The sequence below is a fragment of the Bufo gargarizans genome, chromosome 1 (assembly GCF_014858855.1).
Source record: "Bufo gargarizans isolate SCDJY-AF-19 chromosome 1, ASM1485885v1, whole genome shotgun sequence".
NCBI lineage: Eukaryota > Metazoa > Chordata > Amphibia > Anura > Bufonidae > Bufo > Bufo gargarizans.
The window spans coordinates 331,522,070-331,549,808 of NC_058080.1; the positions used below are offsets into that span (position 1 = coordinate 331,522,070).

Sequence of the window (27,739 nt, forward strand, 5' to 3'; positions counted from 1 at the left end):
TCCAACACTCCAAAGACATATTGATCGGGAACTTTGACTATGAGCCACATTGGGGCACTGTGGAAAAGTGTCTACATAAGTAAATGAAATAAATAATGACAGCCTGCAACAGCCTCTGCTTTTATTTATGTAAGGATTTAATTATTGCATTCTCTCCAGACTACAGCTTAGAGTAAAGAAAGAAGGCTGGGGAGGAGGAGGCACTCGAACCATTACATTCCTGAGGGGACAAGGAGATATTGCACAGCTTAAACCTGGAGCAAAAACACTGACAATCAGTGTTGGGGATGGGCTGCCCAAAAATTCCAGTAAGTATCTGTTTCGGCAGATGAGAACTGATCTAAATGCAAGCAAAAAATGGTCAGGAAAGGCTAACAATTATCTTTATTTATATAGCTCCAACATGTTGTATTGCCACAGTACAATACAATACGTACATACGTATACATTTTGATTTAAATGCTATGTAAATAAATCTTACTCTTTTATTTCTATGGCCACTATGCAGACCAATGTGTCTCCATGGTTAGGCTACAAGGAAACCTTGGGGTAGATATATCAAAACTAGTGTAAAGAAACACTGGCTAAGTTGCCCATAAGCAATCAATTAGATTCCACCTTTCATTTTTCAGAGCTCCTTTGGAAAATTAAAGATGGAATCAGATTTTTCTGATTTGCTATGGGAAATTTAGCCTGTTTTACTTTATACAATTTTTGATAAATTCCGCCACTCTGTTTATAGTCCTATGCAGTACCCCAGTGTATCTGCAATTTATTTATGTGGTTTGTCAGTATGTTCCAGCATGAGCTAGGCATGGCCAGAACTAACAATCCTGGCCCAGCCATCTCTGAGTTTAGGGGGGGGGGGGGGGGTTGCCAGATTGAAATTGCTAGCCAGAGATCCCAGACACAGACTTTAGCTGGAGAAGGATTAAAAAGAGGGCTCTTGCTACAAACCACTTACTCAGCTCATGATTGGAATTTGCACTACGTACAGATTTTCTAAATGCACTAAAAGTCCTATTATGAGCACAGTAAAGAGTCGTTTATTTGGCTGATCTGGTCTCGTTACTGAATCTCCAAACACCACACACTGACCATTGCACTTCCACCATGTGCTGTGCCTTGCACCTACATGGACATAAACATCGAAGGAACCCCCAAGTTACCATTAAGCAGGGATCCCATGACCACAGGGACTGACCGGAGGGAATACAGGGTGCCCCTCCTCGACTGGATTGACCCCAGGGAGCAAGAGCCTGAGGGAGACACTGTGACACATCACCATCAAAACCACTACTACTTCCATCCTCTGCTCCAGATTCCCTAGGAGCTTGCTGCACCTATATATATTAGAAGAGAGGGAATAGTAAGCAGCCTTTAACAAGTGAATCAGAAGAGTGAATAGGTTCACATTGCAGCCCGAAGATGCTGATACAGGACAGTCATAAAGTCAATAAAAAAATAATAATGCACAGATAACATCTGAGACTCTTAGCCAATATATTTTGATCAAAACACATCTGTGCCCACCTACACAGCAACACGGTGGTGTCACAAGGTAGGAAGGTAAAGAGGTAAAGAGAAAGTGCACCCCTTTGACTGCCACCCTCAACCCTGTCCCTGCCTACTTGCACCACCCGCCCTAGGTGACGGAGTGCAACTGGGCGACAGTCCCTGACCTACATAAGTACAAGTAGAGAGGATAGAGACAGAGAGGGAAGCGACAGCCAAAACGAGACGAAAGCAAACGGATAAACAGGGAAGTAAACAAAACTAGGTACACTGTAATGGGAAAGGCAATAGCGGGTCAACTAGCCAAGGTCAGTCCGGGAAGTCACGTCTATACAAGGGAAGAGGCAGGAGACAAATCCGAGAACGAGCCAAGGTCAAATCCGAGAGGTAGCGTCAGTATCGAGGGAGCAGGCAGAAGGGATGTCAGGAAACGAATCAGGGTCAAATACTAGAGGTCCAATAAGATAATATAATAAACACACACACAGTCTAAGAGACGAAAATCACTGTGGCCAGCAGGTTGTCTGTTTAAATAGTGGAGAGAAGGGATCATGTGACGTGGCCAGCATCACATGACCCATCTCTCCTGACAGTAGCCGAGCGCCGAGTGCCTAGCTCGACACTCAGCCCCACCTGGTCCCTATGGTGAAGGGGAACGCTGACTGCTCCTGCAGGAGGAGTGCGGCCGGACGTACCGCGCCCCCCATCGCCGTGATGACCGGGACGCCAGGAACTAGGAGCACGCCGGAAGCAGCGAGTGACCTGGCTGCCGTGAGATCGGGGACCACTGGCAGCGCAGGGGAAGAGAAACTCGCCACCTGCCTCTCATGACAGTACCCCCACTTCCACGAGGGGCCTCTGGACCCAACAATCGCGGACAGGGCTTCTCAGGGTGTTCCCAGTGAAATTTAGCAATTAACCTGGAAGCATGCATCCTAGACATAGGTACCCAGGACCTCTCTTCAGGTCCAAAACCATTCCATTGGACCAGGTATTGAAAGGAGTTTCTAACCTTTCTAACATCCATTATTTTTAGAGATGATGAATTCCTCCTGACCCTCAATCTCCACAGGTGGAGTAGGTTTTTTAACAGGGAACCACTGGTGACACATATCTCTTTAGTAACGACTTATGAAACACATCATGTATAAGAAGGGAGTCGAGTAGTTTTTTTTTTAAATTATATTTATTTATTTATAATTTTCTTCTTCTCATTAAAACAAGACATAGATAGGGATTAGCCATTATAAAAATACATATATACACCGTCATAAATTCAGAAAGTGTGTCATAACCGTTTTTTTCCCATCCTTTTTGCTTTTACAGAGACCCAGAATCATTTTCTTATTCTCTTTAGAACAAGACATAAATAGGGACTAGCCATTAAATAAAGTATACATATACACCATCATAAGTTACAAAAGCGTGTCATAACAGTTTTTCCCCATCCTTTTTAATTTTACAAAAACCCAGAAAGAGGAAGAGCTTTCCCTTCCCCCCTCCCATCCCTATCCCCGCCCTCACCTCCTCCCTCCCCTCCACCCTTTTGGTTGTCTTGGGAGTATCCTCAAGGTATTTCCTTTTAATAACCTCTTTTCAGAAACTTGTATTTCCCCCTTTTTGCTCCTTATTTGCCCACTTGTTTCACCTACCTAGCTTTCTCATAGCTTGACACCCTTTCACATAGATTTTTCCATTCTACCACACTTGGCGGGCTGTCCGCTCCCCATCCTCTAGCCAACACAACACGTGCCAGCATCAGACCTTTTTCCCATTTCCTTTCGGTTTCTCTGTCTACCCCAATTCTTCTAGTGTCTCCCAGGACTGCTATATGATCTCCAGAGGTGCAGATTTCCTTGTCTCTCTCCCAAGGTCCTGGAAAACTTGAATCCAGTACCCCTGTACAATTGGACAGAACCAAATCAAATGCACAAAATCAGCCCTCTCCTCTCCGCACTTCCAGCATTTTGCCTCTCCTGTTTTATACATCTTACTCAGGACCCTGGGTGTAATATAGGTCCGGTGAAGGATAAAAAACTGTGTCAATCGGAAGCCACTGGAGATGGTACTACTTTTAACATTTTTATATATACTTCTCCAATCCAGAGTTTCGGGTTCCACCTCTTGTGCCCATTTCTTTTCACTATTAAATCTAATCACCCCTCCCAACCCCTTCTTTATTTTCTTATAAATCTGTGAGATTGAAACCTTACTCCCTATTCCCTGATAACAAAATTCAGCAAAATCTGAGTGTTTCGTAATAAAGTATTCTCTATTCTCCGTTTTATCAAAAGCATGTTTTAATCTAACATATCTAAACCATGTGAGGCAATCTTTATCTATAATTAAACCCATTTCCTCTGGTGTCTTCAACTTTCCTTCCACCACCATCTGGGACACAAACCCAATACCCTTTTTATCCCAAAATAAAAAATCTTCAAACTTCCAAAATTCTTTTAAGTTTATGTTTCCCCAGATAGGAGAAAACTTTAGTGAGGGATTTATTCCTAATAATTTTTTTATATTAACCCAAACTAAGTGTATCATATTACTAATTGGGCACTGCCTACCCTTTATTTTTATCATTCCTGCTTCCAGAGTGCTGATGATATTATATTGGAGACCTCCCAGCTCCCCCTCCAAAAAGCGACTGCAGTCTGTCATCCTCCATCATTAACCACTGAAGCTGGGATGCAAAGTATTAACCCCTAAAACATGGGGCGGACAGACCGCCGTCTTCCTCATCTAACCATAGGTATTTTTGTTTCAGCCTGACCCTTTTTCTCCCCCAGATAAGATCATTTATCACTCCTTCAAGTGCATTAAAAAAATGATCCCCTATCCAGACTGGGCAGGAGGAAATAACATACAAAATTTGTGGTAACAAAACCATCTTTATTATCGCTATTCGGTCCACTTGTCGGATCAGCAATTTTTGCCAAGAACTTGTTTTTTCCCTAACCCTTTTTAGAAGAGGCTCAATATTGAGTTCTAGATATTCCTGTATCCTCAAACTAACTTTTATACCCAGGTATTCAAACGACTCTGTGGGTTTCAAAATTTTAACATTAATTTCCTCCGGCCCAATTTCCTGGCCAATTGGGAGCAGTACCGACTTTGTCCAGTTCACCCTAAATCCGGAGATAGGGCCAAACTGATTTACTATCTCCATTAGATGCAGTACCATTGGTACCCCTCTGTCCACAAAAAACTGAATATCATTGGCGTAAAGGCATATCTTATCCAGTACACCATTTCCCCCAAACCCCCTTATTTTTTCATCTGCTCGGACCTTACAAGCCAATGGCTCGACAAATATGACAAACAAAAATGGGGAGAGTGGGCACCCCTGACGGGTTCCCCTCTGCAAAGGTATTGGCTCTGATATTACTCCATTGATTTTAACCCTAACTTTCGAGTTATTATATAAGAGCTGTACCCATCTAATAAATTTTTCTCCCAAATTAAACTCATACATAACCTTCCAGAGATATGCCCACTCCACCCTGTCAAACGCTTTCTCAGCGTCCAGAGACAGGATGGAATGGGCACCCTCCCCACCCATCTGCATGTTCAATAATGTCCGTCGAATATTTCTCTGAGCCTGGCGTTTGGGTACAAACCCTGTTTGGTCCGGGTGTATTAACTTCTCAATAACTTTTCTTAGGCGATTTGCAAGTAATTTAGCACATATTTTAAAATCAGTGTTGAGAAGAGAGATGGGGCGATACGAATCCACCTTTTTCTCATCCTTACCCTTTTTGCCTATCAGACTTATTACAGCTTCCGAGAGGGAGGACGGGAGTTCGCCACTACCCATTGATTCGTTTAAGACCTGCACCAGCACTGGAAGAATGACATCTCCATATCTTCTGTATAACTCAAAAGGGAGGCCATCCAACCCAGGACTGGAATTCCCCTGGATAGTTTTCAGTGTCTCCCGTAATTCCTCAACTTCAATGGGGTCATTCAACCAGTCCCTCTCCTCCTCCGAGAGTCTGGGAATCGATACTCCCTCCAGGAAGATTCTAAATTCTTCAGGCCCCCCCCCCCTCCCTCCGAGGAATAGAGGCCCCCGTAATATTTAATAAATTCGAGCTCTATCTCTCCCTGGCTGGATGCCATCCCCCAGCTCTCTTCTCAACACCATCAATCCTATTACCCCCCCTTTGATTCTGTATAAGTGTGGACAGCAATCTTCCCGACTTCCCAGATTCCCTAAAGTATCGTTCCCCCTCAAAAAACACTCTTTGTTGTGCCTTGTCCATCAGATAGTTCCTCAATGCACTTTTAGCCTGGTCCAGTTGGCCTATCAGTTCAGGGATTTTCTTAGTCATGAGTTCTAATTCTATTTCTTTTATCCTATCTGTCAGCACTCTCTCCTGTTCTGCAAATCCCCTCTTCAGGCCCTTAATTTTGCTTACCAAAATACCACGTATAAATGCCTTAAAAGCATCCCAAACATACCCTAAACCTGCTGACCCCAGATTATATTTCCAGAACTCCTCTATGTCCACCCTAATATCATCTTCCTCCTTAATTAAATTCAACCAATGTGGATTCAGGCGAAACTCACGATTTATTCGTTTGAGGTTTGTTTTAAACCGCAGGCAGACAGGAGAGTGAGCTGAGATACTATTTGCTTCATACCTCATGCTGGAAATCTTATTTACTAATTCTGGACTAACCAGTGCCAAATCTATTCTGGACATTATTTTATTTCCCGACTAAAACAGGAAAACCCTGGCTTATCATCATAAAGGTGTCTCCATACATCTATTAGTGATAGTTCCTGCGATATTTTCCCCAGCACTGATTGTCGTCCAGTCACCTGTTTGTCCTTTGGAATCACAGAATATCTATCTAACTCGTCATTCATGACATTATTAAGATCCCCCATTATTACTATGGGGCATTTGCCCCTTGAATCTGCATATTTCACCAGTCTATGAATAACCGTTAAGGAGAAAGGGGGAAGTATATACACAAAAGCCAAAATACATACACCACGTGCAGAATTATTAGGCAAATTAGTATTTTGACCACATCATCCTCTTTATGCATGTTGTCTTACTCCAAGCTGTATAGGCTCGAAAGCCTACTACCAATTAAGCATATTAGGTGATGTGCATCTCTGTAATGAGAAGGGGTGTGGTCTAATGGCATTAACACTCTATATCAGGTGTGCATAATTATTAGGCAACTTCCTTTCCTTTGGCAAAATGGGTCAAAAGAAGGACTTGACAGGCTCAGAAAAGTCAAAAATAGTGAGATATCTTGCAGAGGGGTGCAGCACTCTTAAAATTGCAAAGCTTCTGAAGCGTGATCATCGAACAATCAAGCGTTTCATTCAAAATAGTCAACAGGGTCGCAAGAAGCGTGTGGAAAAACCAAGGCGCAAAATAACTGCCCATGAACTGAGAAAAGTCAAGCGTGCAGCTGCCAAGATGCCACTTGCCACCAGTTTGGCCATATTTCAGAGCTGCAACATCACTGGAGTGCCCAAAAGCACAAGGTGTGCAATACTCAGAGACATGGCCAAGGTAAGAAAGGCTGAAAGACGACCACCACTGAACAAGACACACAAGCTGAAACGTCAAGACTGGGCCAAGAAATATCTCAAGACTGATTTTTCTAAGGTTTTATGGACTGATGAAATGAGAGTGAGTCTTGATGGGCCAGATGGCTGGATTGGTAAAGGGCATAGAGCTCCAGTCCGACTCAGACGCCAGCAAGGTGGAGGTGGAGTACTGGTTTGGGCTGATATCATCAAAGATGAGCTTGTGGGGCCTTTTTGGGTTGAGGATGGAGTCAAGCTCAACTCCCAGTCCTACTGCCAGTTTCTGGAAGACACCTTCTTCAAGCAGTGGTACAGGAAGAAGTCTGCAAGGTAAGAAAAACATGATTTTCATGCAGGACAATGCTCCATCACACGCGTCCAAGTACTCCACAACGTGGCTGGCAAGAAAGGGTATAAAAGAAGCAAATCTAATGACATGGCCTCCTTGTTCACCTGATCTGAACCCCATTGAGAACCTGTGGTCCATCATCAAATGTGAGATTTACAAGGAGGGAAAACAGTACACCTCTCTGAACTGTGTCTGAGAGGCTGTGGTTGCTGCTGCACGCAATGTTGATGGTGAACAGATCAAAACACTGACAGAATCCATGGATGGCAGGCTTTTGAGTGTCCTTGCAAAGAAAGGTGGCTATATTGGTCACTGATTTGTTTTTGTTTTGTTTTTGAATGTCAGAAATGTATATTTGTGAATGTTGAGATGTTATATTGGTTTCACTGGTAAAAATAAATAATTGAAATGGGTATATATTTGTTTTTTGTTAAGTTGCCTAATAATTATGTACAGTAATAGTCACCTGCACACACAGATATCCCCCTAAAATAGCTAAAACTAAAAACAAACTAAAAACTACTTCCAAAAATATTCAGCTTTGATATTAATGAGTTTTTTGGGTTCATTGAGAACATGGTTGTTGTTCAATAATAAAATTAATCCTCAAAAATACAACTTGCCTAATAATTCTGCACTCCCTGTATGATACCATTCCACTGACAATGAAGGAATACATATCTACTCCTATTGTCTATTTTCTCGTCAAATGGAAGGAAGTCTACTTTGTGATGAATGTATACGCTGACTCCGGATGAGTATGTGGAAAAACATGAGTGATATTGATACCGGGCCCATTTCTTTTTTAAAAGATTTATCTTGTCTTTTGTACTATGTGTCTCCATTAGTCCTACTATAGCCGGGAGATGTCTGGTAACATTATCAAAAACCATTACCCTCTTGACCCTATCTCCAAGGCCCCATACATTCCATGTCATAATGCTACTCATTCAGATTTATCACTTGCTTTATCCTCACCTTGGACCCTGCTAGACCTCCCAAGACAACCATTCCCACCCTAATCCCTCCCCTTCCCCTTTTTCCACCCCCCCCCCCTATCTTGTCGGTAGAAATCAAACATTTCCCCCTCCTCTTACACTCCGCCTCTTCCCACCCCTACCCCGTACCCCCCTGAACCAGTCTGGTGCCTTCATGTTCCTATTCCTTTGGCATCCAGCCACTCCACTACCTCCTCTGGAGAGCCGAAAAACCTGGCCTGGTCGCGATATATTATGCGAAGCTTGGTGGGATACAACAGGGAATATTGTATCTGAGCATCGGCTAGTCTCTTCTTCACTTTAAACTCACGCCTTTTTGTCTGAGTGGCTCTAGAGAAGTCTGGATATATCGCTATATTATTTCCATTAAACTCAATTGTCTGCATCTTTCTTTTGGTTCTCATTATTGCGTCTCTGTCCTTGGCACTTTGTATTTTAGCTAGGATTGCCCTCGGGGGGCCCCCTTTTACGGGGGGTCTCCCAGGTATTCTATGGGCTCTTTCCACAGAGAACCATGGGGATAGAACCTTATCTTTAAAGCTATCCTGCAGCCACTGTTGGATAAAGCCCGTTGTATCCTCTCCTTCCACTCCCTCTGGGAATCCCACTATTCTAATATTTGATCTCCTAGACCTATCTTCCATTATAGTTATTCTCTCTAGAAGGTTTTTTTTCTCACCGTCTATCCCTTCAACTCTTTTTTTTACTCCTTCTAGATCCTTTTTCTTCGTTCCAGAGGATATCTGCAGCTCTTTCACTTTTTCCCTAACTTTATTCATTTCCGCCTTAGTCGAGTAGTTTAACTCTAAAAGACACCGGGTTAATAACCTCAATAATATCGTATGGTCCTATGAAACACAGAGAGAATTTCCTAGAACATTGTTTCAAAGAAATATTCTTAGTCAATAACCACACTTTATTGCCGATTACAAAATGTACTCCCTTGGAACCTTTTTTTAGCATATTTACACTGAGTCTCCTGGGCTTTTTCCAGGTTCACTTGAACCTGTGCCCAGACTGTGCACAGTCTAGAGGTGAAAGAATCGGCCTGTGGGTTTAGTGAAAATGTGGAGGAATTAGAGCTAAAGCGAGGATGAAAACCACTGTTACAAAAAAAAGGAGATGCCCCCATGGATGAGTTAACCCAAATGTTGATGGCAAACTCCGCCAACGGGAGGTATCTCGCCCATAAAAGCTGATTGTGCGACACATAACACCTCAGAAAAAGCTCCACTGCCTGGTTCAACCATTCTGTCTGCCCATTAGTCTCTGGATGGAAAGCAGAAGAAAAGGATAGAGATGTTGCATCTTTGACAAAATGCTCTCCAGAATCCAGAAACAAACTGAACGCCCCTATCAGAGACAATATTTTCCGGAACACCATGCAGACGTACCACATGTTCAATAAACAAGGATGCTAAGGTCTTCGCATCAGGGAGCTTACTTAAGGGAACAAAATGCACCATCTTGCTAAAACGGTCAACCATTACCCAAAACACTGACTTCCCCTCAGAGGGGGGGGCAGGTCAGAAATAAAATCCATGGAAATGTGTGACCATGGCTTACAAGGAATGGGTAGTGGTTGTAGTTCACCCCCAGTATGTGTCCTCGGGGTCTTAGATCTGGCACATACATCACAAGCCAAAACATAAGACCGTACATCCTTAGACAAAGTGGGCCACCAGAACGGAGTCATGACATTCACCCAATAGTCAAAAACTAAAATGCTCAGGAACGAACAACTTATCTGATGGTGTTTGTGGAGGAGCAAGTTTCTAAGCCCGTTGAATTTCAGATGAAAGATCCGAAGATATCGCTGCCATAAAGATGCTTGCCAGCAAGATGGGTTCAGGAGGGGTGTCAGGAGGTTGGACGGCATTAAAACTCCGGGACAAGGCATCTGCTTAAATATTTTTACTTCCTGGTCTGAAAGTAACAGAGAAGTTAAAACGAGTAAAAAACAGGGCCCATCTGGCTTGTCTAGGATTAAAGCATTTGGCCGCCTCAAGAAATACAAAAATCGTATGATCCGTGAGAACATTAACACAGTGTCACCTTCTAAAAAATGCCTCCATTCCTCAAATGCCCATTTTATGGTCAGTAACTCGTGGTATCGTAATTTCTCTCCGAAGGAGAGAACTTGCCAGAGAACAATTTCTTAAATTAGTGAAGTTAGAAGACCCCTGGGAAAGGATGGCCCCCACACCATCCTCCAAGGCATCCACCTTCACCACAAAAGGTTCCTCAGGATCAGGCTGAACCATGACTGGGGCAATTTGAAAACAATTTTTTAGAGTATCAAAGGCCTGACAGGCCTCCAACGACCAGTTGACAAGATCAGACTCTTTCTAAGTAAATCTGTAAGGGGCTTGGCAATAACAGATTTTTTTTAATGAATTTATGGTAAAAATTGGCGAATCGTAAAAAGCGTTGAAGTGCCTTTAAGGAGGATGGTCTTACCCAGTCTTGGATAGCCTGAACCTTACTGGGATCCATTTTAAATGAATGTGGAGTAAGAATATACCCGAGATAGGTAATCTCTTGAACTCCAAACAGACATTTTTCCAATTTAGCAGACAGATGATTAGATGATGCTCTCTGAGGATTTTAAGGACCAATCTGATGTGAGACACATGGTTATCCCAGTCAGATGAAAAGACAAGAATATCATCAAGATAAACAATCATAATTTTGCCAATAAGTTCTCTAAAAATGTCATTCATGAAGTTCTGAAACACAGCTGGGGCATTGCAGAGACAGAATGGCATAACAAAATACTCAAAAAGAGTATTAAAGGCAGTTTTTTCATTCATCTCCCTCCTTAATACGAATCAGGTTATAAGCCTCCCTCAAATCAAATTTAGAAAACCAAGAAGCACCCAAAATTTGGTTGAACAAATCAGGAATCAACTGAATGGAATATTGATTCCTATTCAAGTTTCTATAATCAATGCAGGACCTGAGACCACCGTTTCTTCTTAACGAAAAAGAACCCTGCTCCCAGGGGAGAGGTGGAGGGCCTAATATGCCCCTTCTTGAGACTTTCCTGGATATAGTCTCTCATGGCAGTGCGTTCAGGACCGGAAAGATTGTAAATCCGTCCCCTAGGAAATTTGGACTCAGGAACTAAGTCAATAACACAGTCATAAGACCTATGGGAGGGAGAGTGTCGGTCTCGGTAGTGTCAAAAACATCATAAAAATCAGCAATAAAGTGAGGAATGGTATCAGAAGAAACCCCAGCTTGAACTACAGTTAAGCAACAACTACAGTTGGGCCCCCATTTCTCTAACTCGCCCGAACTCCAGTTAATGACTGGGTTATGCTGCTGAAGCCAGGGCATGCCAAGGACTAACTGAACAGGAAGACTCTCTAAAACAAAGAAAGAACATTTCTCTGATTGGCAGATCCCCACAGACAGGGTAACCTCGGGAGTAAAGAGTTTTACCGTGCCTCCCAACAGGGGGGGTAGAATCGATGGCTACCACCTGGATCAGGGTGGACAATTTTAGTACAAGGATTCCCACCTGTTCAATAAATTTGAGATCAATAAAACTAAAAGCTGACCCATAATCCACAAAAGCACTTCCTGACCCCTTTAAGACCCCAAAGGCAATAGAAACCGGCAGCAATAGTTTGCTTCTTACCACCTCCGGGAGTACCTTGTCTTTGGAACCCTCTGACTTAGACAATCTTCCGGAAGGAGGAGCCTTGGGACACTGACGGACCCTGTGGTTGGGATTGCCACAATAAAAACAAGAGCCCCGACGATGGCTTAGTTCTCTTCGGTGTCATCCTGAGCTGCATGGGCTCGTCCAACTGGGCCTCCATCTTAGGTTCTATAGGAGAAGCCTCAGGTTTAAGAAGGGTATGAGGGGAAAACAAATGCTCGCGCTGTCTCTCTCTAATTTGTCTATCTAGTCTGATGGCTAGCATCATGGACTCTTCTAAAGAGTCAGGACTGGGGTAACAGACCAGCATATCCTTTAATCTCTACGTCAACCCTGCCCTAAATTGACATTTGAGCGCTGGTTCATTCCAGCCCAAGGGAACGCACCGCTTTCGGAACTGGCTGCAATAATCTTCAACGGGACGATTCCCCTGGGTAAGGGCCTTAAGATTAGATTCAGCCACAGAGGCTCGGTCAGGCTCATCGTAAAGGACCCCTAACTCCTGGAAAAAGAGGTCAACAAAATTCAGACAAGGGGAGTCAGGCGGCAAGGAAAATGTCCATTCCTGGTGGTCCCCTTGAAGCCGATGAGAATATTTATCCCAACCCTCTGTTAGTCAGGACCAGAGAAGTGGGGTCATAGTCAGAAATAAAGTTTGCAGCTTTCCTTGAAAGCTAAAAAACTCTGGCTGTCACCTGAAAAACGATCTAGTAATTTATTATGCGGCTCCACCTGAATGGCGGCGGGAGCGAATGTTCGGGCGAACTCCTGTACCTGTAACCTCTCCCCAAGCTCTTGCACAATTTGAGCAAGACCCTGCACATGTTCAGTGAGACTCTGTAGAGGGTCCATGATAATAGGGCCTGTGATTCTGTCACGAGGTAGGAATGTAAAGAGGAAGTGCACCCCTTTGACTGCCACCCTCAACCCTGTCCCTGCCTACTTGCACCACCCGCCCTAGGTGATGGGGCGCAACTGGGCAACAGTCCCTGACCTACATAAGTGCAAGTAGAGAGGATAGAGACAGAAAGGGAAGCGACAGCCAAAACAAGACGAAAGCAAACGGATACACAGCGAAGTAAACAAAACTAGGCACCCTGCAATGGGAAAGGCAATAGCGGGTCAACTAGTCGAGGTCAGTCCGGAAGGTCACGTTGATACAAGGGAAGAGGCAGGAGACAAATCCGAAATGAGCCGAGGTCAAATCCGAGAGGTAGCGTCAGTATCGAGGGAGCAGGCAGAAGGGAGGTCAGGAAACTAATCAGGGTCAAATACCAGAGGTCCAATAAGATAATATAATAAAGCCCGAGAGACAAAAATCACAGGCAACCTGTGGCCAGCAGGTTGCCTGTTTAAATAGTGGAGGGAAGGGATCATGTGAGGTGTCCAGCGTTGCATGACCCCTCCCTCCTTACAGTAGCCGAGCGCCGAGTGCCTAGCTCGGCGCTCAGCCCCACCTGGTCCCTATGGTGACAGGGAACGCCAGCCGCTCCTGCAGGAGGAGTGCGGCTGGACATACCATGTCCCCCATCACCATGACGACCTGGACGCCAGGAACTAGGAGTGCGGCCGTACGCGGCGAGCGTCCTGGCTGCCGAGAGATCGGGGACCACCGCCAGCGCAGGGGAAGAGAAACCTGCCGCCTGCCTCTCATGACAGGTGCTCTTAGTCAAGCAGGTCCTACTCTAAACCTACCTGTGCAGTTGTGCATCTATATTCAGGAGATTAGACCCTGCACTTATAGTGTGTTGCTCCTAGTTACTAGTGATGAGCGGCATTTCTAACCACATATTTGCCATAAGTTTGCAAATTCAAGCGAAAATCTGTAATGTAATATGCACACATTGCGCTCGTAATTTCATTACCTATAACATATGATAAACAGACAATTACACAAAGGCTGTATGTCAAAAGCCAGGTATGTACTAAACAATAACCTACCCATAAGACAGGTACAGTCAGCATCTCTTACAATGGTATCCTTGCACCAGTGGCGGATCCAGAGCCTGGTCTCCGGAGGGGCTCTTCCAGATTATTTTCTGTCCGCCGCCACAAAACAATGGTGCTTATAGAACAGACTACACAGTGTAGAGGTATACTGTATACTGTGTTGCACAGTGTAGGCTATATGTGTATAACATAAACATATTTCACATGAAAACTTACAATTACTTGGCTTGGCCCTTGGGGATCTCGGACACCACTTTAACACTTGGCCAGGGGCTCGGTGGAGCTAATGTGTTTTATCCTAATGAGAAAGATTTCATAATAAGGATTTGGAGAAGGGGCAGAGGATGGTGCTGCTACTAGGGGCTCATACCATGGGGGAGTAATAAAGCCCACCATAATGCCCCCCCAGTATAAATAATTATCCTTATAAAAAATACTTGTAATGGCTTGTAATGCCCCCAGTTTAGCTAATGTCCCCATAGTGCCCCCATAATGTGCCAGTATAAAATACCCCTATATAGTGCCCCCAGTAAATGCCTCCATAGTGCTCCTCTCCCCCCTTCCTCCTAGTGCCCCCCATAATGTACCAGTATAAAATGCCCCAGTAGATGCCCTCAGCGTCCCCCATAATTTGCAAGTATAAAATACCCCTTCTTAGTGCCCCCCGTAGATGACCCCATAGTACTCCTCTCCTCCCTTCCTCATAGTACCCACCATAATGTGTCCCAGTGTAAAATTCTACTGTACAGAGCCCCCCTATAAAACACCCCTTCTTTGTAGCCTAAGTAGATGTCCCTATAGTGCCCCAATAATGTGCCAGTAATAACAGCCCCATCATATGCCAGTGATAACAGCCCCCTATCATGTGCCAGTAATAACAGCCCCCATCATGTGCCAGTAATAACAGCCCCCATCATGTGCCAGTAATGACAGCCCCCCATGTGCCAGTAATGACAGCCCCCCCTTGTGCCAGTAATGACAGCCCCCATTATGTGCCAGTAATGACAGCTCCCATTATGTGCCAGTAATGACAGCCCCCCATTATGTGCCAGTAATGACAGCCCCCCATTATGTGCCAGTAATGATAGCCCCCCATTATGTGCCAGTAATGAAAGCCCCCCCAATTATGTGCCAGTAGCCAGAGCTCCCCATTATGTGCCAGTAGCCAGAGCCCCCTATTATGTGCCAGTTTCCACCAGTATTGTGCACAAAAAAATAAACACTTATACTACCTCCTTGGCAGCCATGTGATGCAGGCCTCTTCCGGCCTGTGTCTCGCGCTGTATCAGAATCTGCCTTGTTTTTCAGCTGAAACACTATTTGCATGTCTTTCCCATATTCAAGTTTATGCAAATGAGTTTACATGACAAAACTGTATATAAAGGCTATTGAATATAATATTAGGACAATTAGAAAACTGAAAATTTTTATGGAACCCTCCTAAGCAGTGAGAGTAGAGTTAACTGGCATCCCCCAAAAATTATTACAATTTTGATCAACCTAATGATAATGATCTAGGTGCACAGGTCCCCCCAAGCCATCCAATTTAAATCAAGCAACTTTGAGGCTTACTTGCTCTCAGTCAGATGAGAGCTGGTCCTGGCAATATTAAAGCCCATGAGGTTTATCTGAGGTGTGATTATTAGTGATCAGCGGCAGGGGTCATATTCGAATTTGCGATATTTCGTGAATATTTTTTAGAATATTTGTTGAATATTCGAAAATTCACGCTTTTTTTTCTCTCGAAAAATCGGCAAGGTAATGATTGTGTAATATGCGAATCTTCGTATTTCTAATTTTCGGATTCAAATTTTTATTGCAAATTTTTCAACTTACAACTATTAGACAAAGAAGATTATAGCACTATATTAGCTAAATTGCTCTATATTCGATTTTTTTCGAATATTCACTATATTGCTATAACTTAGTTTCTTTGAATATTCGTAATATTCTAAAACAAGAATATATCGCAATATAGCGAATATTAAAAAAAAAGAATATAGAGCAATTTAGCTAATATAGTGCTATAATCTTTTTTTTATAGTTTTTTCCAATCTGAACTTCAGATGAGAAAAAAATTACAACTATTAGGCCTCTTTCACACGGGCGTCATGTTTTTTGCCCGGATAAGAGGCGGGTGCGTTGCGGGAAAATGCACGATTTTTCCGCGCGAGTGCAAAACATTGTCATGCGTTTTGCACTCGCGTGAGAAAAATCGCGCATGTTTGGTACCCAGACCCGAACTTCTTCACAGAAGTTCGGGCTTGGGATTGATGTTCTGAAGATTGTATTATTTTCCCTTATAACATGGTTATAAGGGAAAATAATAGCATTCTGACTACAGAATGTATAGTATAATAGTGCTGGAAGGGTTAAAAATAATAAAAAAAAAGTTAACTCACCTTCTCCTCTTGTTAGCGTAGATCCCGGTCTGTTCTTTAGCTGTGGGCTGAATGACCTGAGGTGATGTCAGATCACATGCTCCAATCACATGGTCCATCATCCATGCATGCGATTTTCACGCAACCCCATTCATTTCTATAGGGCCTGCGTTACGTGAAAAACGCACAAAGAGGAGCATGCTGCGATTTTCACGCAACGCACAAGTGATGCGTGAAAATCACCGCTCGTGTGCACAGCCCCATAGAAATGAATGGGTCAGGATTCAGTGCGGGTGCAGTGCGTTCACCGCACGCATCGCACCCGCACGGAAAACTCGCCCGTGTGAAAGGGGCCTTAGAGAAAAAAGATTATAGCACTATATTAGCTAAATTGCTCTATATTTTTTTTTTTTCAAATATTCGCTATATTGCTATAACTTAGTTTTTTTGAATATTTGTAATATTCTAAAACAAGAATATATAGCAATATAGCGAATATTCGCAAAAAAATGAATATAGAGCAATTTAGCTAATATAGTGCTATAATCTTCTTTCTCTAATAGTTGTAATTTTTTTCTCATCTGAAGTTCAGATTGAAAAAAAATTACAACTATAAAAAAAGATTATAGCACTATATTAGCTAAATTGCTCTATATCCGTTTTTTTTCGAATATTCACTATATTGCTATAACTTAGTTTTTCGAAAATTTGTAATATTCTAAAACAAGAATATATAGCAATATAGCGAATATTCGAAAAAACGAATATAGAGCAAAATTTGCAAACACTACTACTCTTAAAGTCAAGTATATTGCAGCCTTCTTATTGGCCCACAAGCTAGAAGCAGGAAGGGATCATGTGTACTGATAAAAAAAAAAAAAAAAAAATCGAATATTCGAAAATTTTCGAAGTACCTATATTCGCGCTAAAAATTGGAAATTCGAATATTTGTGATCAACAATAGTGATTATTGTTAGTTGTCTCATAGTGCACAAGGCTGTGATTGTAAGGTATGCTGACTGTACCCGTCTCATGGATAGGTTGTTGGCTAGCACATACCTGGCTTTTGGCATACAGCCTTTGTGTGATTGTTTGTTATATGTTGTGTATTGAATATTATATGTAATGATATAATAATATAACATCTATAAAAAGAAATTATTAATGATAGGTAAAAAAACACTGCTAATAAACATTTTTTAATGATAGGTAAAATAATAACTATAAAAAAGAAATCTAAGGAAGATGGATAGCATAATAAGGATAAAAAAATCTAGAATATGTGCCGATATTCCCGATAAAAATTTGCAATTAGAATATTCGCGCTCAACAGTACAAGTTATCTCTGTGTTCATCAGCAAACAATGAGAGGTGCACACACAGCTATATGTACCACCTTAATCAAGGTCGCCTATTAGATAGGTGGGGCAAAAGTGCACATGAATGCTACTCCTAGAATAGAAGCACATTCACACCTGAAGGTGCCACTTCTTTCGGACAAATAAAAAAAATCACGGAAAAAAGATACAAAACATTCTGCATGACATGATAGTAAATATGCTGATGTGCATGGCCACCACATTTATGAAGGTGGTACATATAGCTGTGTGATGCACACAAAGGTAACTGGGGCAGCAACCTATATGTGCAGGGTCTGCTCTCCTGAATATAGATGCACAACTGCATAGGTACAGTAGGTTTAGATTAGGCCCTGCCTGACTGAGACCACCGTGGCACTGGGTAGGTGGGCACAGATGTGTTTTGATCAAAATATATTTGCTAAGAGTCTCAGATGTTATCATTAGAGTGAGGGCTTAGTCCATATATTATGTTTGCATCTATTGTTTTAGTGCATTATTTTCTGTGAATTTATAAATGTGGCCATGTACATCAGCATATTTACTATCATGTCGTGCAGGATGTTTTGTATCTTTTTTACATGATTTTTTTGCAACTGGACGTCACAAGAAATCCAGTGTCTAGTGCAAGAGAAGTGTAAGGATAAGCAGTCTAAAACTCATCATTGTTTCATTGGTAAACACTAGGATCGAGCGAACCTGTACTGTAAAGTTCGGGTTCGTACTGAACTTAAGGATGTTTGACCCCCGAACATTTCCGTAAAAGTGCGGGTTCGGTATTTGGCACTTTCTTGGCGCTTTTTGAAATGCTGCACAGCAGCCAATCAATGAGTGTATAACAATATAGATAATAATTTAGAGACCACCTGAGTCAAACAGAAATTTAGAGTAAGTGATCAGTTATTAAAACGTAACTTTTAATACAATAAGCATAGAAAATTGGCCCCACGATAATTGGATAACAATAAAGAAATACAAAAAAAGAAAGCAATGCGGAGATTCACCACAAAGGTAATAATGGTACACAATAACCAGAACACATTAAAGGGATTCTGTCACCCCATTAAACAGATTTTTTTTTTTTGTGTGTACTTATAATCCCTATCATGCGATATTGCTATACCTTATGTTATTAATAATTTGCGTTCAGTAGATTTTGCAAAAAACATACTTTTATGATATGCTAATTACCTTTCTACCAGCAAGTAGGGTGTCTACTTGCTGGTAGCAGCCACAGAAAACTGCCCCCTCCTCTTGTTGATTGACAGGGCCAGCCGCAATCTCCTCCTCCGGCTGGCCCTGTCAGCATTTCAAAAATCGCGTGCCTGTGTTGATTCGGCGCAGGCGCTCTGAGATAAGGAGGCTCGCCTTCTCAGCACTCCCTCAGTGCGCCTGCGCTGATGACGTCTTCTCTTTCGGTGACGTCATCGGTGCAGGCGCACTGAGGGAGTGCTGAGGAGGCGAGCCTCCTTATCTCAGAGCGCCTGCGCCAAATCAACACAGGCGAGCGATTTTTTAAATGCCGACAAGGCCGGCCGGCAGGCCGGCCGGAGGAGGGGGCGGTTTTCTGCGGGTGCTACCAGCAAGTAGACACCCTACTTGCTGGTAGAAAGGTAATTAGCATATCATAAAAGTATGTTTTTTGCAAAATCTACTGAACAAAAATTATTAATAGCACATAAGGTATAGCAATATCGCAGGATAGGGATTATAAGTACACAAAAAAAAAAAAGTTTAGTGGGGTGACAGAAGCCCTTTAAGAGAACAAGAGGTGCTCGGCAGCACCAAAAAAGATAACCAGGTGGTCCTACCGGTCTGATGAGATGCTCCTTGATACAACGGATGCCTCACCGGTGTTAAAGGATGTGAATACACCGTCGCTGAAGGCAGTTGTAAAAAACAGGGTTAAGGATGCTAGGCTAGCTGGCCCTAGTATTACCCTAGGGACCTACAATGGCCTAAGTGACCTACTCACGGATCCCTGTGATTAGTCACAAGCAGGAACCTAACCCTGGAATTTGTGTGCCCTAGGAAGCCCTCTCCTGCCTAATCCCTACACACATGTTTCACTGAAAGGATGAGTATAAAGCTCATCAGGGGAAACACGGGAGCTTGGGCTAATAATCTGTACAGGGTACACTGACAAGGATATCAGACGTATGCCCTGCACAGAGGCAAAGTATGTCCACGATCCTGATATGAATGCGAGTGGACAGACTGACAGTAGAAAGGTGGGGGGACTCCTGATGCTGAGCCCTTCTCCTAACAAACTCTTGGCGCATGGGCTGATGTAGCCTAAGGTAACGCAAGAAACCGCCAACTTTTCAAGAAAGAGCCGGCCTCAAAACGAGGCTTGGCTAGGACACTCCTACCTTACCCAGATGATGCGGTTCACGCCTGCGCATGCGCAAGGGAGCGGATCGCATTACAAAAGGGGGAGGTCACTGGGCGGACGCTCGTGAGTAAGGTGATGTAACCGCGTCCGATCTCATTTGTTCGCGCGAGATGACGCAACAGTTGCCAGGCAACCGGGATGCTATTCCCGGACACTGTCTTATAGCGCAGCTCCTGATATGCAGCTGCGCCTAACGAGGTAGATGGCATTAATGGCAAAAAGAATAGTAATAGTGCCATGAATATGTTGACCGTACATGGACACATGTGAAAAGGAAAAGGGATAGCAAAATGGAACAACGTCCAAAAGGAGGAGAGGGGATGGGGAATGGAGAGAGGAAAGAAGAGGGCAAAAGACAGAGCAATAGTATGGATAAATATACATATTAATAGACTAAGGATGATACCGACAGACAAACAGACAGGATTATGAGATATACACATGGGCACAGGCTACCTAGATGAAGCAGCAGAAATTAAAGGGAACCTGTCACCAGTTTTATGTTGTCCTAATGCTGGGTCACTTTCTTTAATTGACCCAGTCAATCTGCCAACATCTTGTATTGAAAAGCTCCAGCTGGTAATGATGAGTCCTGAATATTCATGAGCTCCTGACTCTCCCCGCCTACCTGCTGCTGAATGACAGTTTGTTTCCATAGGAATCAGCAGCAGGTGGGCAGGGGAGTGGCTATAGCTCTGAATTAAATATACGCTGGACTCAATGACATCATGCCGGACTCGAATCAGCTCATTAGCATGTGGCATCTTTGTGTATATATTATTAGGTAACCATCTGTCACATCAGTAAGTGAATACATCTAAGGTACTTTTTAGTAGTTAATGATTGTATATAATTAGTTAGATTATAATGAAATATCCACATGCCAGGTTCCCTTTAAGCTGCTCATTCAGGCCCGTGGGTGAGACCGTGCGTAGTGTGTAAATCTAGCGGGATTCTCGCTGCAGTAGCACACGATCCCAGTCTCCACCACGTATTGGACGCCCGACAGCAGCCAATCAACAAGCGTCATACTACTTGCCCCAAGAGGCCATCAAAGCCATGCCTACTAATGGCATGGCTGTGGTTGGCCAGAGCAGTATGTGACCCAGGTTCTATGTAAGCTTGAGTCACGTAGCCCTGCATGTCACTCTGCTGTTTCAAGTGTAGGGAGAGGATGTTGCTGGACTTGTGATTTCAGGGAGAGAATAGGAGAGAATTTAACTCAGCGATCTACCTAGAAATAGTTGTGTGGGTGCAGGGCACTATCGTTTTACCCTGCCCTGAGGCCATTGACCAAAAAAAACAAAAAACTTTTATAATTCTGTTAGGTGGGTGGCAGCGGTGGCCATTTTATGCCAGCACTGCATCTGAGCTTTTGGGACATTGCAAATCACTATTTTTGGGGGGCAAACTACAACATCTGGATTAGTCAGTGTGCAATTTTAGGTAGAAATACACCCATCATTTCTGGGGTTTTAAAAACACACCATTTTTTTCACAAATCTGTATTTTCCAGATCTAAAAGTTTTAAATTCAAGTTTAATTTATACAGCTTTCATATTCTGTAACCCAAAAAATGACTTTTTGGCCAATCTACAACATCTGTATTAGTCAGTGTGCAATTTAAGCTAGAAATACACCCATCATTTTCTGGGGTTTGAAAAACACACTTTATTTTTCAAAAAACAGTATTTTTCAGATCTGCAAGTGTTAAATTCAAGTTTAATATATACAGCTTTCATATTCTGTTACCAAAAAAAGACTTTTTGGGCAATCTACAACATCTGGATTAGTCAGTGTGCAATTTAAAGTAGAAATACAGTCATGTGAAAAAATTAGGACACCCTTTGAAAGCATGTGGTTTTTTGTAACATTTTTAATAAAAGGTTATTTCATCTCCGTTTCAACAATACAGAGAGATTAAAGTAATCCAACTAAACAAAGAAAACTGAAGAAAAGTCTTTTCAAGATCTTCTGTAAATGTCATTCTACAAAAATGCCTATTCTAACTGAGGAAAAAGATAGGACACCCTCACATGTATTCCCTCTTAAATTGGCTCAGATCTCACACAGGTATATCACACCAGGTGCACATAATTAGTAGATCGTTACTCTGCATGTTGAATGAGGCTTGCCCTATTTAAACCTCAGACATTTAGTTTGGTGTGCTCCTGACTGTTGAAGTGAGAGTGAGCACCATGGTGAGAGCAAAAGAGCTGTCAGAGGACTTCAGAAAAAAGATTGTAGCAGCCTATGAGTCTGGGAAGGGATTTAAAAAGATCTCAAAAGATTTTGAAATCAGCCATTCCACTGCCCGGAAGATAGTCTACAAGTGGAGGGCTTTCAAAACAACTGCCAACATGCCCAGGACTGGTCGCCCCAGCAAGTTCACCCCAAGAGCAGACCGCAAGATGCTAAAAGAGGTCTCCAAAAACCCTAAAGTGTCATCTCGAGAACTACAGCAGGCTCTGGCTACTGTTGATGTAGAAGTACATGCCTCTACAATCAGAAAGAGACTGTACAAGTTTAACTTGCATGGGAGGTGTGCAAGGAGGAAACCTTTGCTTTCCAAGAGAAACATCGAGGCCAGACTGACATTTGCCAGAGATAAAGTTGACAAAGACCAGGACTTCTGGAATAATGTTCTTTGGACAGATGAGTCCAAAATTGAATTATTTGGACACAACAACAGAGGACATGTTTGGCGTAAACCAAACACAGCATTCCAAGAAAAGAACCTCATACCAACTGTGAAGCATGGAGGTGGAAGTGTCATGGTTTGGGGCTGCTTTGCTGCAGCAGGACCTGGTCAGCTCACCATCATAGAATCCACGATGAATTCTACTGTGTATCAGAAGGTGCTTGAAGAACATGTGAGACCATCAGTTAGAAAATTAAAGCTGAAGCGGAACTGGACCATGCAACATGACAATGACCCAAAACATACTAGTAAATCAACCAAAGATTGGCTGAAAAAGAAGAAATGGAGAGTCCTGGAATGGCCAAGTCAAAGTCCAGATTTGAATCCCATTGAGATGCTGTGGGGTGACTTGAAAAGGGCTGTACGTGCAAGAAACCCCTCAAACATCTCACAGCTGAAAAAGTTCTGCATTGAGGAGTGGGGTAAAATTTCCTCAGACCGATGTCGAAGACTGGTAGATGGCTACAAGAACCGTCTCACTGCAGTTATTTCAGCCAAAGGAGGTAACACTCGCTATTAGGGGCAAGGGTGTCCTATCTTTTTCCTCAGTTAGAATAGGCATTTTTGTAGAATGACATTTACAGAAGATCTTGAAAAGACTTTTCTTCAGTTTTCTTTGTTTAGTTGGATTACTTTAATCTCTCTGTATTGTTGAAACGGAGATGAAATAACCTTTTATTAAAAATGTTACAAAAAACCACATGCTTTCAAAGGGTGTCCTAATTTTTTCACATGACTGTACACTCATCATTTTCTGGGGTTTTAAAAACACAATTTTTTTTTTCAAAAAACAGTATTTTCCAGATCTGCAAGTGTTAAATTCAAGTTTAATATATAAATCTTTCATATTTCTGTTAACAAAAAAAACACAATTTTGGCAATCTACAACATCTTGATTAGTCAGTGTGCAATTTAAGCTAGTGTTTAAAAAACACAAATTTTTTTAACAAAAAACACTATTTTCAGGCCTTGCAGCATCAACATGTGTGAAATTACATGCTTATATACTGCTGTCAAATTCAGTTGTTAAACACTCGTTTGGGCACAAAAAATTTAGTTGGCAGCCTTTGATGCAGATGTCATTGTGAGATGCACCCTTAATGCTTTTCGGTTACATTCAGAGATTTTAAATACCGCCATTTGGTAGACCAATATTGAATTCAGGCCTACACTGGTTCAGGCCCTGCGAGATACACCCTCTACATACAGGGGTTTGAATCAGGGATTTGAAATAGAGCCATTTGAAATACAGCCATTTTGTGCAAAGAAATATTTACTTCAGGCCTACACTGGTTCAGACCGTGTGAGATACCCCCTCTGCATACAGGGGTTTTATTCAGGGATTTGAAATATAGCCATTTTAAATACAGTCATTTTGGGCAAAAAAATATTGAATTCAGGCTTACACTGGTTCAGACCGTGTGAGATAATCCCTCTACATACAGGGGTTTGATTAAGGAATTTGAAATACAGCCATTTTAAATACAGCCAATTTGTGCAAATAAATATTTACTTCAGGCCTACACTGGTTCAGGCCCTGTGAGATACTCCCTCTACATACAGGGGTTTGATTCAGGGATTTGAAATACGGCCATTTGAAATACAGCAATTTTGGGCAAAGATATATTTACTTCAGGCCTACACTGGATCAGGCCCTGTGAGATTCTCCCTCTACATAAAGGGGTTTGATTCAGGGATTTGAAATACAGTCATTTGAAATATAGCCATTTTGTTCAAAGAAATATTGAATTCAGGCCTACACTGGTTCAGACCGTGTGAGATACTCCCTCTACATACAGGGGTTTGATTCAGGAATTTGAAATACAGCCATTTTAAATGCAGCCAATTTGTGCAAAGAAATATTTACTTTAGGCCTACACTGGTTCAGGCCCTGTGAGATACTCCCTCTATATGCAGGGGTTTGAATCAGGGATTTGAAATACAGCCGTTTAAAATACAGCCATTTTGTGCAAAGATATATTTATTTCAGGCCTACAATAGTTCAGACCGTGTGAGATACACCAATACATATAGGGGTTTGAATCAGGAATCAGTAATACAGCCATTTGAAAGACAGCCATTTTGTGCAAAGATATATTTACTTCAGGCCTACACTGGTTCAGGCCCTGTGAGATACTCCCTCTACATACAGGGGTTTGATTCAAGGATTTGAAATACAGCCATTTGAAATACAGCCATTTTGGGCAATTAAATATTTAATTTAGGCCTACACTGGTTTAGACCGTGTGAGATACACACTTTACATACTGTCGTTCTATTCTACTATTAATTTAACACCCATTTAAGGCAAGATCCTAACTTTGAAAAATATGAGGATGTGGCCCAGGTTGTGGTGCTGCTGGTGGAGCTCCTGTTGCAGGGAGATGACGTAGTCGATCTGTGCCAGCTACACACACAAGTGAAACCCCTTCCTCAGTGCGAGTAGGTGACAAAACCTGCAGCGATATTTGGTCGGGCCTAATGCTGGTGAGGCCTGAACAAGTACAGGCGATAGTAGATTGGGTTGCTGACAGTAGATCCAGTTCCTTCACATTGTCTCCCACCCAGTCTCCTGCTGAAAGACCACAGTTGGCACATGCAGCCAATGTCCATCAGTCTTTCACCTCTCCCCCTTGCAAATCAGCCAAGCAGTTTGAGCCCCAAGTCATGCAGCAGTCTCTTCTGCTTTTTGATGACTCTGTTAGCAGGGTTTCCCAGGGCCTTCCTCCTAGCCCTGCCCCAGAAGTGGAAGAGATCGAGTGCACTTATTTTTCAAGAGGAGTACATGGGAGGACCATCGCAGCATGTCTCGGATGATGACGAAACACAGGTGCCAACAGCTGGGGCTTTCGAAAGTGTGCAAACCGACAAGGAAGTCAGGGGTGAAGACTGGGTGGAAGATTATGTGGAGGACGATGAGGTCCTCGACCCCACATGGAATCACCATGGCCAGCTCCAGAGCCAGCTCCAAGGAGTTCCCTGGCGGGGCAGTTCTTCCGACAATGTGCTGACGACAAGACACGAGTGGTTTGCACGCTGTGCAATCAGAGCCTGAAATTACGCATAAACGTTCTCAACCTGAGCACAACCTGCATGACCAGGCATTTAAGTGCAAACCACGAGCTGCAGTGGAGTAGATATCTCAAAAACCAAGAAAGGTCTCTGGCTCCTCCTGCTTCCTCTTCTGCTGGAGTCGCGGCCTCTTCATCCACCTCTGGAGTGACAGTGCCACCTGGCACCCCACAAACAGAGGATCTGCCAGCAACACTAACACCTGGGTCACCAAGCATCTCCACAATGTCCCACGGAAGCATTCAGCTCTCCATATCCCAAATGCTGGAGAGGAAGAGGAAGTACCCCCCTACCCACCCATGATCCCTAGCCCTGAATGCCAGCATTTCTAGATTACTTGCTTTTGAAATGCTATCATTCCGTCTGGTGGAGACGGATAGTTTTAAAGGCCTTATGGCGGTGGCTGTCCCACAGTACGTCGTGCCCAGCCGCCACTACTTTTCAAGGCAAGCCATCCCTTCACTGCACAACCAAGTAGAGGACAAAATCAGGTGTGCACTGCGCAACGCCAGCCTCTCCAGATGAAACGTACGTCGAGGTGCAGCTTTTGGTCACACGCTCTGGGTCCAGCATATCATGGGTAATACATGTTTTGTTGTTTTGCTCAGTTAGTTGTTACATTTCTTTTTATATCTCCATTACCACCTGCACTTGGCACATTTTCCTCTGTCTGTATTGTACAGTTCAATGGCTATGTGCATACCTTATGCTGCCATCCCAGGTCTTTGGGTGGACTAGTTTGCCTTGTGCTATTTGTACATTTTTTCATTTATCTTTCTGTGCATGCAACATACATACCAGTACATGCTACTTTTAGTGAACCTACAGTTCTCACTATTTTCATGCTGATGTATACCTAGGGCTGTGACATCTTTTTCCCTGCCAGTTGGGTGTTTGGGAGAGAGGTTGTATCTGACCTCCTTACATGAGGTCCCCCTCCTGTACACGTGTGCCTTATGTCTTATATATTGTTTGTTATGTGATCATGTCTTAATAAATTACATATATTTTATATGTGTGTGTCCCACTCTTCTTTGAGGTTATTGGTATTGTTTTTGGGTTGGCTTGGTTTGACATGTTTGCCTTGTGGATCAATAGGCTTCTGTGTTGTTTCTGGTACTGGCCACACCCTTAACCTCCAGGTGATGCTATTGTGGTCATATAACTTTCCCTATTTATAGTTGTCTCTCCCACAATGCTGTGCGGTTTATAGCGTCAGCTGGACCTGTGCATAGCTGGTGTTTGGATCTTGGCTGAGTTGCTGGAGCTGCCATAACTTCTTGGAAGTTAAGTGTTACCTTTCCCTTTATATTTTGGCTTTTCTGTGTGTTGCATTTCTTGGTTGTTTTGTATTCGGCCTTAGGGGGACTCCCGTTCATCCTTCCTTTTGGAGGAACAAGATATCGCATTCCTGTCATTAGTACCAGGGTCCTTTAGGGTTAGATAGAACTTTAGGTATTCCTGTGTATGAACTCACCTACCTCTGGGGTCTGTTCATATTGGTAGTCAGTCAGGGCTTTGATTAGGGTTTTCACTAGGAGGTCTCCATCGTCCTAGTTTTCAGGCCTTATTTCCTTTTCCCTTTCCCCCCTATGTTCAGTGTTGGGGTTTCCCTCCCACACTAGAGCGTGACAGATATTAAACATATGTAATATTTTCTTAGTCCTACTTGTTGATCATTTGATTACTTTGATAATGCTTTGACAGCCAATCTAGGTATATTGTAATACAGTAGTCATACAGCCATGTCATGCCACTGTCTAATCACCTAGATCCTGTGGTTGCTATTG

The 27,739-nt window shown here is 42.9% G+C and overlaps 1 protein-coding gene across 3 annotated transcripts in view; it reads left to right on the forward strand.

The window, feature by feature from the left end:
• The window catches only part of LOC122946477 (unconventional myosin-If-like), a 1,093,167-nt gene that overhangs the window by 960,656 nt on the left and 104,772 nt on the right, over positions 1-27,739 (forward strand). For all 3 annotated transcript variants that reach the window (XM_044306152.1, XM_044306170.1, XM_044306161.1), the window contains one exon: positions 160-308. In XM_044306152.1, the coding sequence (XP_044162087.1) occupies positions 160-308 (149 nt within the window). The remainder of the gene's footprint in view (positions 1-159; positions 309-27,739) is intronic.